General features: G+C 44.2%; 1 protein-coding gene across 3 annotated transcripts in view; it reads left to right on the forward strand.

Annotated features, from left to right (window-relative positions):
* ZNF592 (zinc finger protein 592) overlaps positions 1-15344 on the forward strand; it is a 46566-nt gene extending 31222 nt beyond the window's left edge. For 2 of the 3 annotated variants that reach the window (XM_084816957.1, XM_084816955.1), the window contains exons 5-9: positions 51-210; positions 3820-4083; positions 4857-4969; positions 11098-11233; positions 12981-15344. In XM_084816957.1, the coding sequence (XP_084673083.1) occupies positions 51-210; positions 3820-4083; positions 4857-4969; positions 11098-11233; positions 12981-13487 (1180 nt within the window). In that variant the 3' untranslated portion in view covers positions 13488-15344. The remainder of the gene's footprint in view (positions 1-50; positions 211-3819; positions 4084-4856; positions 4970-11097; positions 11234-12980) is intronic. The other variant, XM_084816956.1, reaches the window with a different exon arrangement.
* The last annotated feature ends 5184 nt before the right edge of the window (positions 15345-20528 follow it).

Below are 20528 nucleotides of genomic sequence, written 5' to 3' on the forward strand. Positions count from 1 at the left end.
TTTTGAAAGAGTAAAACCCCATTGTCAGTGTCATGTTTAAATTGTTCCAGGGTGATCTACAAATGTTCTTGTGAGACAGTCTTTAACAAGAAGAGGCTTCTGCAGGAGCACTTTCAGCAAAATGCCAACAGGCTGATGGTGGGCGTGTTCAAGTGTCCTCATTGTCAGCTGGTGTATATGCAGAAACTTCAGTTAATGCAACACGTCAAGGTTGGTGGCGGAGGATGATTCCATGCCCACACAGAACCCCTCCTACCTTCTGTATTTTAGACTTGTCTGCATGAAATACATCTGCTATCCTTCTTTTACTCACTACTGATGGATATCCTCACAAGCAGTCTTAAAACCAATTCAAGGAAAGCTTATGAAACAATCCTCCCAGGAATGTATTGCGTTAGGATGCAAGTGCTAAAGATTACCAACTGGGACGGGGTGTTATCATATTCACATGAAATATGCCAACTTCACTGGCTCCAAACCTATTTCCGGGCCCAATTCAGAGTGCTGGTTTTGACTTTTAAAGCTCTTCACAGCTTAGAACCAGGGTACTTTAAAGGACGGCCTATCTCCATGTGTCCTTACCAGTACATTAAGATCTTAATTGGAGGGCCTCCTAAGGGTGTACCCCCCTCCCAAGATGAGGCAGGTGGCTATTAGAAAGAGGGCCTTCTCAGTGGTGGTGTTCCCACTGTGGAACACTCTTCCCAGAGGGGTTAACCTGATGCCTACCTTATTGTCCTTCTGGTGTCAGGCAAAGACCTTTTTATTTTCGCTTTTTAGTTGCAATTGTTGATCCTGCCCAAGGATGCAGACAAGGTGCTTGGCCAGGTCCGGTTGACCACCTGTGTGCTTGAACATCATGGCTTACAACATCTAATAGAGAGGAGATGTCCGGCTGGGTCCAAGAGATTGTCAACTCCTCCTTGAGAGAGGGAGTGGTGCCGGCCACTTTAAAGGAGGCAGTTATTAGGCTACTCCTGAAAAAAGCCTAACTTGGACCCAGAAGATGTTAACAACTATAGGCTGGTTTTTAATATCCCCTTCCTGGGAAAGGTGCTTGAGCAGGTGGTTGCTGGCCAACTCCAGGCCCTCTTGAATGAAATGGATTATCTAGATCCATTTCAATCAGGCTTCAGGCCTGGTTTTAGGAAAACTTGGTTGCCCTGTGGGATTACTTTGCCGGGAAAGGAACAACGGGAGTGTGACCCTGTTGATTCTCTTGGACCTCTCAGTCGCTTTCAATACCATCGACCACAGTATCCTTCTGGATAGGCTGGCTGGCCTGGGAGTTGGAAGTATTGCACTACAGTGGTTCTGCTCCTACTTGGATGGACGATTCCAGAAGGTGGTGCTGGGGAATTGTTGCTCTATCCCTTGGCAGTTATGCCATGGGGTTCCACAGGGCTCTGTTTTATCCCCTATGCTGTTCAACATCTACATGAAACTGCTGGGGAAGTTTATCTGGAGTTTTGGACTGAGGTGTCACCAATGTGCAGATGACACCCAGTTCTATCACTTCTTTTCATTAAACCCAGGTGAGGCAGTGGGTGTTCTGAACCATTGCCTGGTTGTGGTAATGGACTGGTTGAGGGCCAATAAACTGAACTCAATCCAGACAAGATGGAGGTACTGTTAGTGGGTGGTTCATCTCCCCAGCTAAGAGATTTTCAACCTGTTCTGGAGGGGGTTGCACTCACCCTAAAGGATCAGGTTCATAATTTGGGGGTGCTGTTGAACTGTCACTTGAGGCACAGGTGGATTTGGTGGCACCCTTTATCAGCTTAGGCTAATGTACCAACTGGGGCCGCGGTGGCTCAGTGGTTAAGACGCTGAACTGCAGACCGGAAGGTCGGCAGGACAGCTGTTCGAGACCCGAGTGCCGCGTGATGGAGTGAGCTCCCGTCTTCAGTCCCAGCTCCTGCCAACCTAGCAGTTTGAAAGCAAGAAATTGCAAGTAGATAAATAGGTACTGCCTCAGCGGGAAAGGTAACAGCATTCCGTGCACCTTGGTGTTTAGTCATGCCGGCCACATGACCACGGAAGCGTCTTTGGACAGCGCTGGCTCTTTGGCTTAGAAACGGGGATGAGCACAGCACCCTAGAGTCGGACACGACTGGTTGGGGACACCTTTACCTTTACCTTTAATGTACCAACTACACCATTATCTGGACAGAGATAGCCTAGCTACAGTTATCCATGCTATGATAACCTCTCATCTAGAGTACTACAATGCATTCTATGTAGGGCTGTCTTTGAAACTGGTCCAGAAACTTCAGCTGGTCCAAGATAGGGCAGTGAGATTGTTAACAGGGACTGGTCAATCTGATCATGATATGCCATTACTTTTCCATCTGCACCGGCTGCCAGCTCATTTTCAGACCTAGCTCAAAGTGCTGGTATTAACATTCAGAGCCCTAAACCGCTTGCAGCCAGGTTATCTGAAGGATCGTCTCCTCCCATATACAGCTTCCTGGACCCCAAGATCAATTTCAGTGGCCCTTCTCTGGGAGCCCCCACCAAATGAAGTGAGTTGGGTGGCTACCAAAAAGAGGACCTTTTCTGCTGTGGCACCCTGGTTGTGGAATGAACTTCCCAGAGAGGCTTGCCTAGTGCCTACACTGTGCTCTTTTTGGCGGCACATGAGGACGTTTTTTATTTTCCCAGGCATTTTAGCTTTTCAGTTTATGTTTTAAACCGGGCATTGTATTTTAAGTCTTTGCACTGCAGCAAGGTTCTATGTGGTTATTATTTTTATACTATAGTTTTAAACTCCTAAATTTTTATATTGTATTTTATCATCTTGTATTTTATGGTTTTAATTGTTGTGAACTTCCCAGAGAGCTTTGGCTATTGGGTGGTATAGAAATGTGATTAATTAATCAATTAATTAAATTTTAATCCCACTGATGGTTTTATCAACAGTGTTCATTCACTATCTGCCAAACCATGAATTCAACCTTTGGTCATTTGCAGCAAGCACAACAAGCATACTATTCTATTAGTATTTAAAGCTAAGCATATTGTTTCTTGTTGTGGTGATGAATTGGAATGAGCTGCATCCATAACTAATTAGTTTTGGACATCTGTTTTCAGTCCTGGCTAGGGATGTACGAAATACTTACCTTCAGGTCCGGGGGGGCGGGGGGTCTGCGGGGGGGGGGGAGGTGATCCCTCCCTCCCCCCGGAATCCTACCTGGCCAGCTCCGCTCCACGGCGATTCCGTGGAGTCGCCAGCTGGCTCCAGAGCGCCAGCAATACGGCTGCCATTGCCGTATTGCTGGCTGAGGGGGACTGTCTCCGGATGCAAATGGCATCCAGTACGCCATTTGCAGCCGTAAAGGTCTTAGATTAAGGTAAATGCAGCCATTTACGGCTACATTTACCTTAATCTAAGACCTTTACAGCCATAAATGGTGTACTGGATTCCATTTGCGTCCGCAGTCAATCCACCCAGCCAGCGATACAGCAATGGTGGCGGTATCACTGGCACTCCGGAGCCAGCCGGCAGGGAGGATCCGGCCAGCAAGGATTCCTCCAGGAGGCGGAGCTAAGTCTTCTGATCCTCCATGGACTCCAGGGGGCAGATTCTTTTGAATCCGGCCTCACTGGGGTCCGTGGAGGATTTCTCCTCCATCCCTAGTCCTGGCTGTCTAAAAGAAAAACAGACAGGTATGAAATGATATAATGGAGCTTTCTGAAGCAGAGTAGTTTCCAGCTATTTTAAAGGAAGCCTGGGCAACTTCCCTTTGCTCTGTTACTTGAATTGAGATATGCTAATCTTGATACCTGACACTTGATTGCTTGACTTTCATTCATTAGAGCGTCCATGGGGTCCCTGAAAATCCTGAGGATCTCACTAGCGCCCGACAAAAGGTGGAGACGGCGACTAGCAGTAACGTCCTCCCGACATCAAAGGAGCTGTCAGTAATCAATGGTACTTCCCAGACCTCTTTGCCTGCAAAAGATACGAGCCCACAATCAAAGCCCAAGCCAAAACCCTGCAATTGGACTTGTCGGGAGTGTTTGCAGTGGATCCCTGACCGAGAGACCTATGTGTCCCATATGAAGAAAAGCCATGGAAAGGTAGCGGTCTGCATGAAACTTGGGAGCTATATTTTCTAAAATAGCAATAGTTTTTCAGCGGCCCCATAACACTGTAGGAGCAAGATGTTTGCTTCCCTCCCCCACCCCCCTTTTGGCCTGCTGCAGTCATGTGGAAGCATGTCTGAGAGAGTCCGAGATAATTCTGCTTCTTTCTCGGTATGCGTTTCATTTTTATAAGTGCATAGTTTTTGAAATCTGAGAGACTACAAATGCACGAGTATCTGGATTCCTCTTCACAACAGCCTTATAAGATGGATCATATAACAGCCTTATAAGATAGATCCCCATCTACAAATGGGGAACTGTGAGGCTGAGAAACCATGACTGTCTCAAGGCAAGCAGGTGAGTTTATGGCCAAGGACTGCTTCATGTAGTATGAAGAGGCCATGTTTGCAACCAATCTGTTTCACATCTCCATGGGGAGCACAATAACACAGTAATGTTGGAAGAGGAGAAATGTTGTCTGTAGACCACTGGGAAATAACGCCTGAGAGCCACAATTGGCTGAGATTCTTAGGTGTGTTTACCATGTGTCCACAAAAGTACATCTTGTCAATCATAGAAATGGCAGATATATTGCAAGCGCATCTTTTTCATACTGCATGAAGTGGCCCTCTGCTAGGACATGAATCCACGTTACGTGGATCCAATCCTATCGCCACTTACGGGACCGCACTTTTGCACAGATTAAGAGGAAATACAGAAGTAATTCATTCTTGCTGTCAGAACGAACTCTCCTGTTTCTTTCTTAGAATGTGAAGAGATACCCCTGTCGGCAGTGCGAGCGGTCTTTTAATACCTCCAACAGCCTGCGCAGACATATTCGTAATAATCATGACACAGCAAAGAAAGTTTACAGCTGCTGGTGAGTACACAACTTTTTTAAAAAATGTCTATGGCTCTTCCAGACTACAAACTGCTGACATGTCTGCTCATTCATTCATTTCATTTCATTTCTATACTGCCCAATAGCCAAACCTCTCTGGGCGGTTCACAAAAATTAAAACCACAAGATACAGCATAAAACAATATAAAAACAATATAGAATACGAAAGCTGAAAACTCCAGTATAAAAGTACAACCAGAATAAAACCTAGCAGCAATGCAGAGATTTAAAATACAGATTTAAAACAGCAGAGCTAAGATAGGATGCTAAAATGCTGGGGAAATAAAAAGGTCTTCGCCTGGCACCAAAAGGAGTATGACGTAGGTGTCAGGTGAACCTCTCTAGAGAGCTTGTTCCACAGCAGAAAAGGCCCTCGTCCTGGTAGCCACCTGACTCATTTCCTTTGGCAGGGGCTCCCGGAGAAGGACCCCAGAAGATGATCTTAGGGTCTGGGCAGGTACATATGGGAGGAGGTGATCCTTCAGATAACCTGGCCCCAAGCTGTTTAGGGCTTTGCATGTCAATACCAGCACTTTGAATCGGGTTCAGACATGGACTGGCAGCCAGTGCAGCTGGACAAGTACTGGTGTAATGCAATCTCTTTGGCCAGTCCCAGTTAACAATCTTGCTACCCTGTTTTGGACCAGCTGAAGTTTCCAGACCATTTTCAAAGGCAGCCCCACATATAATGCATTGCAGTAATCCAGACAACGGGTTATCAGAGCATAGATAACGGTAGCTAGGCTATCTCTGTCCAGGTAAGGGGGTAGCCTAAGCTGATAGAAGGTGCTTTTGCTTCTGTCTCTTTCAAGACATGGGTCAGAGTGAGAGATCATGTGCTCACTGTGGTAGATCCTTAGGTTTCCCAGCTAGATTCCATAATAAGAATGTGGCATGTTAAGCATTAATAATGCAAGCACCAGGCTGAATCTAAGTAATTGTAGAATGGTTAGTTCAGTTTGTGCTAACCTTGTTTAGGGGAAGGGTGAGAAACCTGTGCTGCTCTTGGCCTAATTTCAAAAGCCCTCTGCAGGCGATCAGTTCAGACCTCTGGGAAGAGTGATCTGCCCCTTCCCCAGCAACCTGCTGAATGAGGAGGAAGTGGAGGGGTGGGGGAAGCATGAGAGAAGGAAGTGTCCAAAACAGAGAAAGCAGCGGCCCTGGCCATTTTTGCTCTAGCCTCACCCAGGGCCAATGTGTGGCCCCTGACAGATTGGCCCCAGGGGAGCGTGGCCATGGACAGAAAAAAGGCTGCCTACCACCTGGTTTAGAGCATTGTTGGAGCCAGTGTGGCATAATGGTGAAAGTGCCTGGTTTGGAGGTAGGAGATCTAGGTTCAAAGTTATGATGCTGGCCTTGGGCAGTTCACTATTTCTTAGCCAAGCCTACTCACAGGGTCGTTGTGGGGATAAAATTAGGTAAGAGCATATCTGTTTCTTTGAGCTCTTTGGAGAAAGGGAGGGATACAAGTGAGGCAAACATCTGAAGCAGCCTTCACCAACCTGGTGCCTTCCAGATGAGTTGGACTACTACAGTCTCTGTACAGTTTCATTTTATGTTTCCAATATTCTATAAACATTGTTTATAACATCACACGTTACCAAATGTAAAACAACTGCTCCTCTAATTTAGGATATTTTATGGTGATTATTCTATTATGCCACAAATGGTACCCTTCTCCATTACTAATTCCATTGGGTGAATGTATTAGGCCCTTAACATACCCATCTCCAGAACAAATAGTGCTTTTCTGAGCCAATGTACAATACACAAAGGGTCACTAGATTTCCAGTTTTACGCCGTTATAATCTTAGCTGCACAGACAATTGGGCCAGAAAGAAGTATATTTCAACAAAATCCTGTACGTGCCTTGCCAAATCCAGTTTAACAGTCTTCCACTGATCTTGAAAGTAAGCCACAGTGTGGATGCACAGCAAAGGTCTCCAAGTGTGTGATCCTCAAGGCATGGAGAGTGTAAAGCCTGACCTCTGTGATTGGAACTTGAATACTAGGAATGTTGGATATTACCTCCAAGAAACAACTGGATGTTAATAGAAGAAATGCTTTAGAAACCTTTGAAAGCAGTTAGAGCCTCTTCCTTTAGTGTTTTGAGTTTCCTGCATTCAGATACCTTGGATGGCATTGGTCTCTCCTCTTCATCCACACTTTTGTGAACCTTCCTTTCCTATCCCACGCTCTTCCCTTTTAGGCCGCAAACAGATGTACATGGATTCAGCAGTGAAACCTCCGTGAAAGTACACTCAGCACGGTTGGGACACACTTGCAGACCTTTCCCCAAGATTGGATTTAGGACAAGTCTCCCCCCACCCCCTTTGATGAAAAGTGAGATTTGCACAACACTGACAAGGGCTGGCTAATCAATCATAAAGCAACTCCCTCCCGCCGCAACTGGAGCAGGGCTGTTCATATAGCGCTGATTGGCTGGCCCTTGTGTTAGTCAGGAAGCCACCTTTTCCCCTTGCCTGAGCTGATTCCAATGTGCAAAATAAAAAAGTGGGGGGCATTTTAAAAATAAAGTGCCAAACTTTTTATCAGGTAACCATGCTTTGGTACTTGGAATAGAAAGCAAAACAAAATTGAGCAGCCCATTTGAAGCATGGGTGATGGGGCAACTCTCAGCTTTGGCTCTAAAATCATTTTATATGAGTCAGTACAGGAGTGAAGACAGGAAGCACAGCTTCCCTCACAATAACAACATAAAACCTGTCAGTGCAATCCTATGTGTGTTCACTCAGAAGTAAGCCTCACTGTGTCCAATGGGGTTACTCCCTAGTATGTGCAGATAGGATTATAGGCTCTAGTACATTATAATCCTTTCTTCACACCCAAAAAATAATGGAAGTTGATTACTATGCAACCGCCTTCAAATACTTGGACATTTGAGCTAGAATGGGGACATGTCATTATTGGGGTTTTAAATATCCGTGCTAATTTTTTGTATTGAAATCTTAGTTTAAAGTAATAAAAAGAATGCTCTTCTCTTTTTAGATAAAGTACAAACTTTGGCCAAAGAGGCAAAGTAATTCTGAGCAGAAAGGTGACTTTCATTGTTGCAAATGGACAGTGTAATGTACTGTGTATCTGGTAATTTAGTTTTGAAATTTTTTAGCTCCTACACTTTGTGGGCTCTTGAATTCCTGAGTCATTTGGTAACAAATGTGACATTGGAATTTTCACGAAGACACAGACAAAACAGATCCTCCTCCAATGGAAAACCTTTTATATTTCTCTAGAAGAGAAGCAACTCTTATCCTCTCCCTTTGTACAGACAAGATCTGTAAGATGGACCAAGGTCATATTTGATGTCGCTGGAATAGAAAACTAGATTCAGAGCCAGTTCTGATGGAATCTTTGCTTTCATACACGGCTCTTTCATACATATGTAGATGTATATATATGACACGAAACCATTTTGTGGCAATAGTCACCCATGCTGGTTGCATGAAGACTGTCTCATGAATCAAATCTATTTTGTAGACCTGCCATGGCACACAAATTCGGTTCTGAGACAATTGCATGGATATTTACCTGGGAGTTTCTTCAAAAGCCATTAGATGGATGCAACACGTAGCATTAGAACTGGCCCTCAAATAACATACCAGGCTACAACAGACTCTCTGGATGGAATTGCATGTTACACAAGCACTTGCATTTCCCAAACACATTTGCCAATTTAACTGTAATGTAGGGACAAGGATTTGGGGAGCAAGTGGGCATTTGTAAGGGAGAATTGGAGGGCAGGGTTGCTTAACCCTTATCCACTGATTTTCTTGCAGCCCCCTGGCTCTTCCTGTTCTGTCCCCCCGCAAGCAGAGATAATTCTGGTCTTGGATCCACCTGGATGAAAAGGAGGATGGGGGGCTGAGCTATGGGGAGGTATTGTGCAGGAGAATTGGCTGGAAGGGGAAAGGGTTTCTCACGCGCGCGCACACACACACACACACACACACACACTACTGTTATGGGGAAAACATAGAATTTGATACACTGTTTCTCCATGATTTATAGTTCTGCCACTAGAATGTGCCATAGATAGGCTGACTGTAGAATGGTGCTGCTTATTTTTGCCATGCAGTTAGTGATATTTGTAAAGATGTGATATAAAGAGTGATAAATCTATTTTAAAGTAAAGAAAATTGCTGAGCAATCCTTCCATCTGAGCAACTGCCTCTATAGAAGCATCTTCTCTATCATCAAAGCAAACATGTGACTTTCAAACCTGCTGTGTTCCAAAAGTAGGAATTTAGTGCTTCCAGTTTCCGGCACTTAGGGATCACATCCTAGTGATCCTCTTCTTGAGGATTGTTTGTTATTATATTGCAAAGTAGCATATGTCTGGACAGTTTTTAGAAGTAAGGTACAGTGTATACCCCCACCTTTCCAAACAGTTCTGGATTTTAAACAAAACATTTATTAAAGAATGCATGGAGTGATTAGAAGTCTTCATAAATAGCTGAAGTGTTATCCAGATAGATGGTTTGGAACAGAATCAAAACCGTAAGTGAGCATGTGTATACGGTCTGAATGTTTTAAATCATAATTTCTGTCTTCGTATCCTGTCATCTCTTTGATAGACAAAAAAATGCATCTGAAATACTAGTTTCAAATCCAGTGTGATGTAATCTGTCTTAACTAAGATTGGACACATTTGCTTCACAGAGGGCCTTTGCATTTTTTAAACATACTTTGGATAGTGAATTACAAGTTAACACCTGTCTGGGGGGTTTACAATAATTTCACAGAGTCCCAAGATTATAACTAGGACATAGTTTAGTTTAGTTATTAGAAGCCTTCTTTTCCTCCTGATAATTTTGTGCCACGCAAAGGAACTGTATCTGTTTTTCAAAACATTTAAGTTTTAGTTATTGTTCTTTTCCTTTATTTTATTTGTTGCTGTTATAGATAACAAAAAAATCTTAATAAATACTGATATAGAAAACTCTAGAAAAGAACTAGTCATCACAGTTGAAAGACATTGCATTTTCCACAAAGCATAATTGAATTCAAAGCAACATGGTTTGGAGGATCCAAAACAAGTTGTGAGTTTATGAGCTCCTTCACTTTTGTGTATGGCTTCACCTTCGCTTAACAGTTTGGCGCGTCTTGGCAAACTGCAACTAGCACTTCTTGTGATTTCCAATTCTGTTTTGGAGGACTAGCGATAACTGTACGTTACTTTGACATCGTGGCAAACCCTTGTTTGGCATTAACCTGATAACTGAAAGTGAAGCTGGCCACACAGAGGGAGCGTGTGAGCCCACAGTTCACTTTTGATCATCTGGTCTCTAAACTTTGGGGGACCGTCCTGATTGAGCCAAAGAACCCTGCAATTCTTATATGGCACAAGGTCTCATGTACTAAAAACCCCTTTGTCATAACTAGAATTCAAACAGTAAACCACTACACTACTACTACTTACTTGTTCAACCCATGAATTGCTAAGGTACAGTGGGAGCAAGCGAGAGTGCTGTGTCCCATGCACTCATCGCTTCTGTTTTACAGACGCTTTTGTAAACAACCCAGGAATGCATGGGCATAGCTAACTATGGGTTATTTAATGCATATTTAGCTGTTTGTGGAAACTGGGTCAGTGTCATAAAAAGAAATATGTTTATATAAGGTCTCCTTGTAAAAACATAAATTTTAAAATGCAAATTTTAATATGCAAGTATACTGTCATAGTTACTAAAGGTGATTTGTTTATTTAAAGGATTTTTAGGCTGCCTTACAGGACAGTGTCTTCTATAATAACAAAAATACATTTCCTATGACATATATAAAACACAAAATGCAACCATTATTAATAATGGAGGGTTTGAAACACTATATTCTATGCACAGTGATTCTAAATTCTGCTTTAGAAGTAATATGCTGGCATTTAAATGTATGTAATAATACACTACAGCACCATGCAGCACTTTCCAGAGTTGCATAAGCACAAAGGCAGATCCCTGCCCCAAGGCACTTATAATTCAAAATGTTGATAGTGGGGGAGGCAACAGAGAGAGAGAAGAAAAATGAAGAGATGGTAACAAGGGATAAGAATTACTATTCTTAATTATGTTGTCTTGCTTTGTTTTTATTAGGTACTGCACAGATGAAATTCAGACATTTCCTCAGCCATCTATGCTGGAGGGCCACATCAGCCTCATGCACGGCATCAAAAACCCAGACCTTTCCCAGATATCCAAAGCCAAAGCTCCAGCAGAAGTCTTGACAAAAGTAATCTGCAATGCTTTACTTAAAATATTAAAGCGGGGTAGTTTGTAGCTTACCATTCTGTTTTGTGACCAGCTTCAAGAACTATCCTCCTTGTATGACTTGCAAAATCCACATTCAGCTTTTTCTTTCCGTGAGGACTACAATTCTTTATACACATAAATACAAAGCTGAATCTTTAGAGCTTTGGGGGAACTGCCAAACCTTCTATTAAAAGATGTGTTTCTTGATTTGTAGTGAAATTTCAGCCATCCAGTTCCTAGATCATCTAGGCATATGGCTGCTGTAAATTAACTTTGCTCTTCACAAATTCCTTATTAACATGCACCAAGGCCATTAGTCACAATGAACACTTGAGACTTCCATGTCCCATGCCAGCCCTTTGAAACAACCCTGTAATTTGAATATACCCATTGTTTGGGACATAGCTCCATTTAAAGATTGCCAGTGCGAGGAGTTTCCTAATTAAATCCTAGGTGCTGACATGACAGAGAGAGATTGAGAGTGACAGCACTGAAGAAACCAAGATAATCTTGATAGCAGAGTCATTAAAGGTGCAGTCCTATGCATGTTTAGACAGAAAAAGTCCTCCAACTCCCATGCTGGGATTTGGAGGACTTTTTCTGTCTAAACATGCATAGGATTGCACCCTAAATAGAAGATGGCCAGACAGATTTTGAGAAAGGACAAAAGGCTTCCTTTGGGCACTGTAAATATAGGTCCGAAATGTTCAGCCTTGAGAATAATGAAAATAAAAGATGAGACAGTTAATACAGTTAGGGCGCAATCCTATGCATGTTTAGACAGAAAAAAGTCCTGGCTGGGGCATGCTGGGAGTTGTAGGACTTTTTTCTGTCTAAACATGCTTAGGAACGCACCTTCAGTCGTATTAGGAACAAGCACCCTCTTGTAGCAGCTTCTGGTATTTTTCTAATGAAGTATCCGAGACAACAGTTTTACTATATATTTATCCCCTTCCAAAATGCTGCCCTATTTATTTTATGTAGATATAGATCAGATTTGGTGAGGGAAACACTTCAGGGTCAGTCTGCTCCACCATGAATGCAACACCCACATTTGGAGGGATTCCCTCTCCATAGGTTATTACAGAGTCCTCTTGTTATTGCCCCCCCCCACCTGCCACCACCAGTGATGTAAGTGAACAGACACTCGAAGAAGCACTGTGCCACAGGCGAAGCATCCCTTCACCAAGCTGAGAGAGGAAAGGTTGGACAGGGATACAGGAGGTGCATATAGCCCCCCCCATTCCCCAAAATGGCTTGATGTGCTGTGGGGAAGGTGGCGGTGTGAAGGAGGAGACATGGTTATTATGCGCTATGGCAGGGGTGCACAACCCTTTTGGCCCTGTGGGCTGCATCAGATGTCTGCCAGGGTGCCAAGGACCGCAGATGTCTGTGCATGGGTATGCATGCACACGAACACGTTCATGCACAGACAGAAACGCACATTCATTTACATTCCCCCAACATATATCTCTTCCCCCCCCCCCCGCTTTCTTTTGCTATTGCTAGCACCAGCAAGGGAAACAGTTCCCTTATCTCTGATTTCTCAGGAGAGATAAGGGAAGGAAATCCCAGGCTTTCCCTAGGTCTCACTAGTGGAAACACCACAGTTGTGCACCTTTGCACTGTGGGGATCTCTCTTCACGCAGGCACTGCTGCCATGGTGGACAGCTGGAACAAGCTCTTAGTGCAGGTTGGCACAATAAGGTCATGCGTTTGTTTCACAGGCAAAATCTCCAAAGAGGGTATCTGCAGATGGTTTGGACCAGATGGAGACCATAGCGTCAGGATCTGAAGATCCACCAGCAAAAAAACTGAAGGCGGCACGTTGGAAGTGTGCAAAGTGCGGATTTGCAACAGCCACTGAGACTGAATTTCTGGAACACATACCTCGGCACAAGACAGACAGCTCCACTTATCAGTGCCTGCTCTGTGGTTTGTGTTACACATCTCACATCTCTCTGACTAGGCACCTCTTCATTGTTCATAAAGTAAAAGATCCAGAGGAGGAAGAGGAAGAGGAAGAACAGGAGGAGCCAGAACAAGAGGATGGAAAAGAGGGTCTAGAAATGGAGACAAATGAGAATGGACTTGTAGAGCCTTACAGTGAGACGAACATTGTGGAAAAGGAAGGAGACAGTTCAAAGAGCAAAGACTCTGAGGGTGATCCCATGTCCTGCAACACAGAGAAGCCCAACTCGCAGAACAAACGTGCAAAGTCTCCAAATATTTAAGAGTGCGTTTTGCCTCCCCTAAGATGTTGATCAGAGTGCGGGGCTGGGGGGCGGAGTTCTTAAACATGCTGTTGATTTCATAGAATGGGTGCTGCATTCCATTCACTTTAATTAGTAAGGGAAATCAAAACCAACTGCCACCGTATCTGTAGCACTGAATATGTAACAGATGTGAGAGGGGGAAAGAGAATGTCTGACTAGCTTATCCAGCCCAACCATGTCTGAACCTTCAGGGTAAGGAGCACTTTTTTGCATTCCCCTCCTTTCTTCTCCTCCTCCTCCTCCTCCTCCTCCTTGCAGGAACAACAGGAGCACTCACGTGCCACTCAAGACCCCCACCCAACAGCTCCACCTCTCCCCTTTTTCATAGAGTATTGCCTTTGGGTTATTCTTTTCATATTTCCTTGTCCAAGTCTACCAAGTATTCTACCTGGACTTCACAAACCTGTGTTAACTCTTCTTTCCTCTTGAGACACAAATCCATTGAGACTCCCCTACCCTAAAATCATGCCACCCTCACCTTTCAGACACTCCATGAACACGATCACATGATTTTAAAAATTGGCTCTTTCTAGAGGAGGTTCTTTTGAAACCAGTAAATGTTAACTTTGTGTCTAAATTTTGCACAAAAGGAATTTTATGTTCCCGCTGCATATGTACATAGTCTCGGTGTCAGCCCATAAAGTAGATGCACCATGGCAACGAAAGCCCTGTTGGAGCTTTCTGTGTTCAGAACCTGGCTGGACCTTATTGCAAGTGAAAGCAGAAGTTCATCTGCTTGAGTAATTGCCACACCCATACACTCACATGGCCCAAGAGCATCAGTTCTATATGTGATGGACTGTAGGGTGCCCTTCTCCACTGCACATACAACGTATTAATGAGAATTGGGGCACAGACATATTAAATGTCTGCACAAGTAAATGTCTACATGGGTGCCTATACTAAGAAACAAAAAGGGTGGGGAGGGGTGGCTCCTGCAGCCTGATGCATGCTTAAGCTACATATGCAGGCAGGCCTTGTGTGATCCAACCCAGGGGCTCAATGTTCTCATTCTTACAGGCTTAGTGTATTTTTCTGTCTATGTCGGTTCCTTCTCTTGCTGTATCAGCTGGAGCAGAATCGCCCTGGAAGACTTCTAATCATGAAAAGACACCACAGAAGAAACAGTATTCTGAGAAGAAGCATCTCTCTCTGGCGACATTCCCCCACCCCACCCCCCGGTCGTACAGCTCAGTCGGCTTCATGTCCTTGGTTCAGCACGGAGTGTTCCCAGATACAACAGTGGTCAGTACCGAAGGTGTTGCTCCAGGAAAAATCTCTGCTGCATCCTCCTCAAATACTCCTGCTCTTCTGATAGCACATCTCTTCTCCCCTTTTCCCTCCCTACCCCCAAAATCTTTTCTCAGTTGGCTGAATTGACTCTGGAGATTTCTTCCCGCACCCCCACATTGACTCGTCCCCCCACCCCATCTGTGTTATCCCTCTCATGTGTGCTTATTTCTCATGCTTCGTGTAATATTTACTTTTTTATACGGTTTTTATGTTTTGAGTTGGAACCCTGCTCATTGTTTACTATAAATAATTTAAAAAGAAAAAAAACTATTTATCTTATTGCATTTGAATTGCTCACTTTCTCGTCTGAACGTGTTTTGATAAAAACCCTTTGTATTTTTTGATACTGTGTACATTTTAGTCTAGGGAATGTTTTACAAGGTAGCCTAGCTATAGTAACAATAGCAGAGGGTGGGGTGGAGGGTGTCCCTCCCAAGCCATCACTTATTTAATCTGCAGTGGCATTTGTGCCTTGCTATAATGTTTACTTCAAAGTATTTCAAATAAAACTATCTAACAATGTGTGGCTGCTGGCCTCCATTTTCTAATATTGTGGTGACATCAGGCCTCTCTAAGGAAGCAACTGCTACTTCCTGATCCAGCTTAGTCCAGGTTTGGGGGCTCATGGTTGGGGTCACAGGCAGGCAATTCCCCTTGCTATCTTAAGGCTGTAATCACAATCTGCACATGGAGGAGACCAGTACTGAAGCTCTAGAATCCCTACTCTTCTCTCTTCCTCCGTGGGCATCTTCATTCATGAGGTCCCTCCATCAAAGGCTTTGAGGAATGCTATAGGCCTCCATTGGCTTTCCTTCCATCTGCCCGTTTCCAACTGTCTTACAGTGCAATCCTATGCATCTTTACTTAGAAGTAATACCCACTGATTTCAGTGGGCCTTACTCCCTAATAGGTGTCCATTGGATTTCAACCCAAATTGACTTTGTTCTCCTGCCTTCCCTTGTTTTATTTAAAGAAACTTGCTAATACACAGCACAGGAGGACCTCTGATACATCTAGTAGCAGAAGAAAAGCATGATACACCAGTTACTTGCTGCTTTTGCCCTGGTTTTCATTCCCCCTTTCAGTTTCCTAACAGCACAGTCCTGTGCATGTTTACTCAACAGTAAGTCCCACTGTATTCACTGGGTTTTACTCATGGATCATAGGATTGCAGCCTGCCCAAAATAACAAACCATTGGGAAACTTTCTCCTAAGACTTGTCCTGCAGCGGCTTACCCTGCTTATGTGTGAGTAGACATGCCTCTGAGTAGACATGCCTCGCCTTGCTATTTCGGATGCTATTTGAAAGTGCTGCTGAAAGATTCAGGCCTGCTTACTTCTGAGCAGACATGCAGAGGCTTGTCCTGCTTATTTGTGAGTAGACATGATGCTCACGCTTGCTTCTGAGCAGACATGTTTCCTACTATAAATTGGTAACAATGGCATTCTTGCCCCTCTTGCTGGGATTCTCTTCTCCCCCCCCCCCGCCCCGGTTCGCTCTCTTCTGTCCCCCCACCCCTGCTTGTATTGTATTTTAATTTGGGCTGCAAACCAACAAAAGAATATTTAATGGATTAATCATACTTAATTATTAAGATCTCCATATAAACAGTACTGCTAAAGCAAAAAAACCCCCAGACTTCCTTTGTTTTCAGATAACACACACAGGTCATAGCAGGCATCTTAGAAGACTGGGGATAGTGCTTGCCATCTGCTGTTTTTAGAAGTGCTTTTATGAAAAGTAGTTTGTTTTCTTTCTTAAAAAAAAAAACGCCCAATAAATTGGTGCATCTTTTAAATCCATGAAACATTACAGCCCTAATTGTAAATCACTGAACTGCAATGCAGTCTCCCTGCAATGTATTGCATTGTGGTTAATGAATTACAATGAACAGAATGGGAATACAATTGAATTAATGCTGTCTATCCCAGCCTGGTGCCTTCCAGATGTGTTGGCTATGCTGGCTGTGGATAATGGGAGTTGCAGTCCAACTCATATGAAGGCCACCAGGTCGAGGAAGGCTGCATTAATTCAATTTCAATGCAGGCTGTCTGTGCGGTTTGTAACCAGGCATACCAGTCAGTCCCTATAGAAATGGGCTCCACTGCAGGAGTCGCCCACACTCCCCTCATAGCCTCCAGCTTCCATGGACTCCCTTTTTCTGGCTAGGCATGATGCCCTGCAGGCAAGCCATGCAATATGCACGTCCCTGGGAAGGCGCTGTCATGGAGAGTCTTATGTTATCTCCTGGGCGCATGCGTCCCTCAGGTTCTCCCCTTTGAAAAGGAGACGGAGCCCTGCGAGAGGGTTCACTCCATGGCAAAGTGCTACAGGCTTAATAAGTTTCTATATCAACTTCCAATACTTCATTATCCTTGCTAGATTCTTCCACAGGCGGGGCAAGAGTGCTGGAAATGCATAGGAACTCCTGCCCCAATTCAAAAAAATCAAGCAGGGCTAGAGATTTCCTTTGGTTAGAATGCTTTGAAATCATCAGACTCTACTCCAAAAAGCATGACTTTTTGTTTTTTAATATCAGGCCTCCTGTGTCTTTAAGTGCCTCACAATGAGGAGAAATTCAACAGGAGATGCAATTATAAGAACTTTGCCTGTTGAATTTCTGCCTCTCGTCCACATTTGAAGCTGAGTGTAATCAGCAGGTTCTCTTTTGTTACATCCTTACTAGAAAAAGTAGAAAACAAGCTACATATCTTTTTTTCTTTCTTAAATTGGGGAAGGGAGCAGGTTCCTGCACCCATCCTGATTACTGGTCTCCTTTTACAAGCCTGCGTGGTGTAGTTAGAGCACTAGACATAGATGGAGACCAGCTGCAATGAAATCCTCACTCATTGCTATTTATTATTATGAATAATTAGATCATCATCATCTAAAGCACGAGTGGGCAGAAAGTAGATCTTCAGGTGCTTTGGACTTCAACTCCCATAAGCCTCTGCCAGCATGGCCAATGGTCAGGAACGCTGGAAGTTGGAAGTCCAAAACATCTGGAGATCTACCTTCTACCCACCCTAGTCTAACGTGCCTGAGGAGCCAATTCCAGGAGAGGAGGACCCAAACGACAATTGGTTGAGTCAATGAGGCTGTTTGCTCATAATGGCAGCACATGCTGCAGCAAATCGTGAGTTAATTAACCCATGTTTTGCCACAAGCATGCCAGCCATGTTCTGCAACCTTTTTGAACATTCATCAGGCCGATTGGGGGCTGTTATATGACATCCAAATCCAGACGCTACAGGTTAATTGTGGGTTAAATGACCAATCGGGGGTTGAATATTCAAAATGACCATGGAATGCACCCAGCATGCGCTGTGGCAAATCATGCATTAATTAACCCACCATTTGCCGCCATTACAGGCGAACCAGGTCGCTGGAGTGGACTCTGCTGCATCTGTCCTGACACAATTACAGCCCAGTGGAATTGCTAATAGATTCCCAGAGGAATAGCCATGTTAGCTTATTGCAGTAAAAATATCAAAGGGTCTTGTCACACATTAAAGATGAACATATTATGGCATAATAAGCTTTCAGAGACTACAGTAGACTCCATCAGATGCAGGTCATATTATCCTGAGTTACAAGTATATATACAAATGGGTTGGGGCGGGCGCGGGGAGGTTGGATTGTAAACATTGACTTTACCGTTAACAATTCTTCCCCTCTCCCTCTGCCATCATGTGTGTATTTATTCATAATATTTTGTATACTACTTAATGTAATAAAATCTCTAAGTGATTTACATGTAAAAATATTAAAATCACTCTTTTAAAGACAGTAATAAACAATTCCAATGACAACAATAAAACTAAAATAAATGCATTTCATGCATCTGATGAAGTGGACTGTAAGTCCATGAAAGCTTATGTAATACTTCTTTTTTTAATAGAAGGAATTTTTACCCAGCTTTTGCCCTCCGAAAGGGGAATCACTTACCGTGGCTTCAAAATATAAAAACAAAAATGAATCATTATGGACGCTAGACAGTGGCTAGACAGCTATAGGATTCGTCGGTTCCCGGAGAACTGCCCTCCACCCCCTTCTCCACCACCTCGTAGGCAGTGTGGATCGGCCCTGCGCTCCGTGCTTCAAAGAGCAGCACAGAGCAGGGAAAGTTGGGCATTCCTGGGGACGGGGCGGGGAGTTCAGAAGTGTCAGTACAACACTTGTGTCATCCGGCCTCCCCACCCTGCACTCCAAGGTCCCGCTGCTAGACAGCTGAAATTGGCTGTCTAGCCACGAATGCAGGGCGGCTGGAGTGTGGAGGAGATGCACTCCTCCGTGCTCCTCCTGCCCTGCATTGGATAGGCGGTCGCCTCCGATTTTGGAGCTGGCCATCTATCCCCATAGGATTACTCTCTAAAAGACATTAACAAGGTAAAAGCAGCAGCAAAAACACACAACCCCCACCCCCACAAGGAACAGATAATAAATAAAAGCAACAGCAGAATCAAATGCTTGCTTAGTCTTCACTTGGTGGGAGAACACAGATAGAGGAGATGATCCAATACCTTCTTTGGACACAATCCAATGCATGATTAGAGAGAAAGAAGTCCTACAACTCCCACCATTCCCTAGTTAGCCATGCTGGGAATTGTGGGGCTTATTTCTGGGAGTTGTAGGACCTTTTCTGTTTAAACATGGATATTGTCCTTAATGATTTGGCTAGTAGAGCAGGGGAGGGTGGCCAATGCCAGCTGGTCCCAGTGAAACCAATGGAGCAGGCCATGCTGTACTTGGCTGGAACCAGATGGGGTGGAATGGAATGGCTGCCCGTAGCTGACCATTCTGTATGAGGAAGAGGTACAAAGCTGAGGAGGCGCACATGAACCAATCACGAAATCTCAGCCTTGCCTACCTTATAGGGTTTTTGTAAAGATATTTGTTTGTTTGTTTGTTTGTTTGCAGTGCTTATACCATGTCCTTTAGCCAAAAAGGCTCTCGGAGTGATTTACAAACATAAGTGGCGTGACAGTCCCTACCCTCGGTCTTACAATCTAAATTAAGATATGACACAAAAGGAATATGGGATAGAGAGGGAGGAAGAATATATATAATTAAAACTGTCTTTTAAAACACACACACACAGTTTGAAAGAGGTGGCGACAGAACTGCTTCTACTTCTTCCTCTCCTGTTCACAGGGCAGTTGGTTGTAATGGCCTCTGGGAGGTAAGGAAGACAGTGCCAGCCCTACCATTAGGCAGTGTGAAGCACTTGCCTCGGGCAGCAGATGCTGGGAGGCAGCAAGGAGGAGAAGCCTGTGTGCTTTGTGGCCTGTTCTGTGCCTCCTAATTGAGCCTGCTGCCTTCAGGTGCAGTGGAGGACGGTCCCATCATCTGTGTGGAAGGCAAATTCATCCGCCAGTCGTGGGCTTTTGTACATGGAATGGGAAGGGGCACCATCCTTTCCTTCACATCAGGGAGCAAATTGTCTTGGTCCATCCCTGCAAGAAAACGCCAGCCAGGCAAACTGTCAGTCGCTGTCACTTTCTGCATGGCCTAGGGGCCTCCTCCCCAATAACGGATAAGCTCATATGCTAGGAAGGAAGTAAAGGCCGGATCTGTGAAATAAAAAGCGGTTCTTCTTGATTTCGTATGACTTTTACAAGGTCATACCCCGCAAACCACCATCAAATCACAGAGCACGTCTGTTCTTGATTTCATGGACCCAAGGTTCACCCACTCCCAGCTGC

The sequence above is a fragment of the Heloderma suspectum genome, chromosome 11 (assembly GCF_057233095.1).
Source record: "Heloderma suspectum isolate Gila_16-S chromosome 11, 16-S_ref, whole genome shotgun sequence".
Classification (NCBI taxonomy): Eukaryota; Metazoa; Chordata; class Lepidosauria; order Squamata; family Helodermatidae; genus Heloderma; species Heloderma suspectum.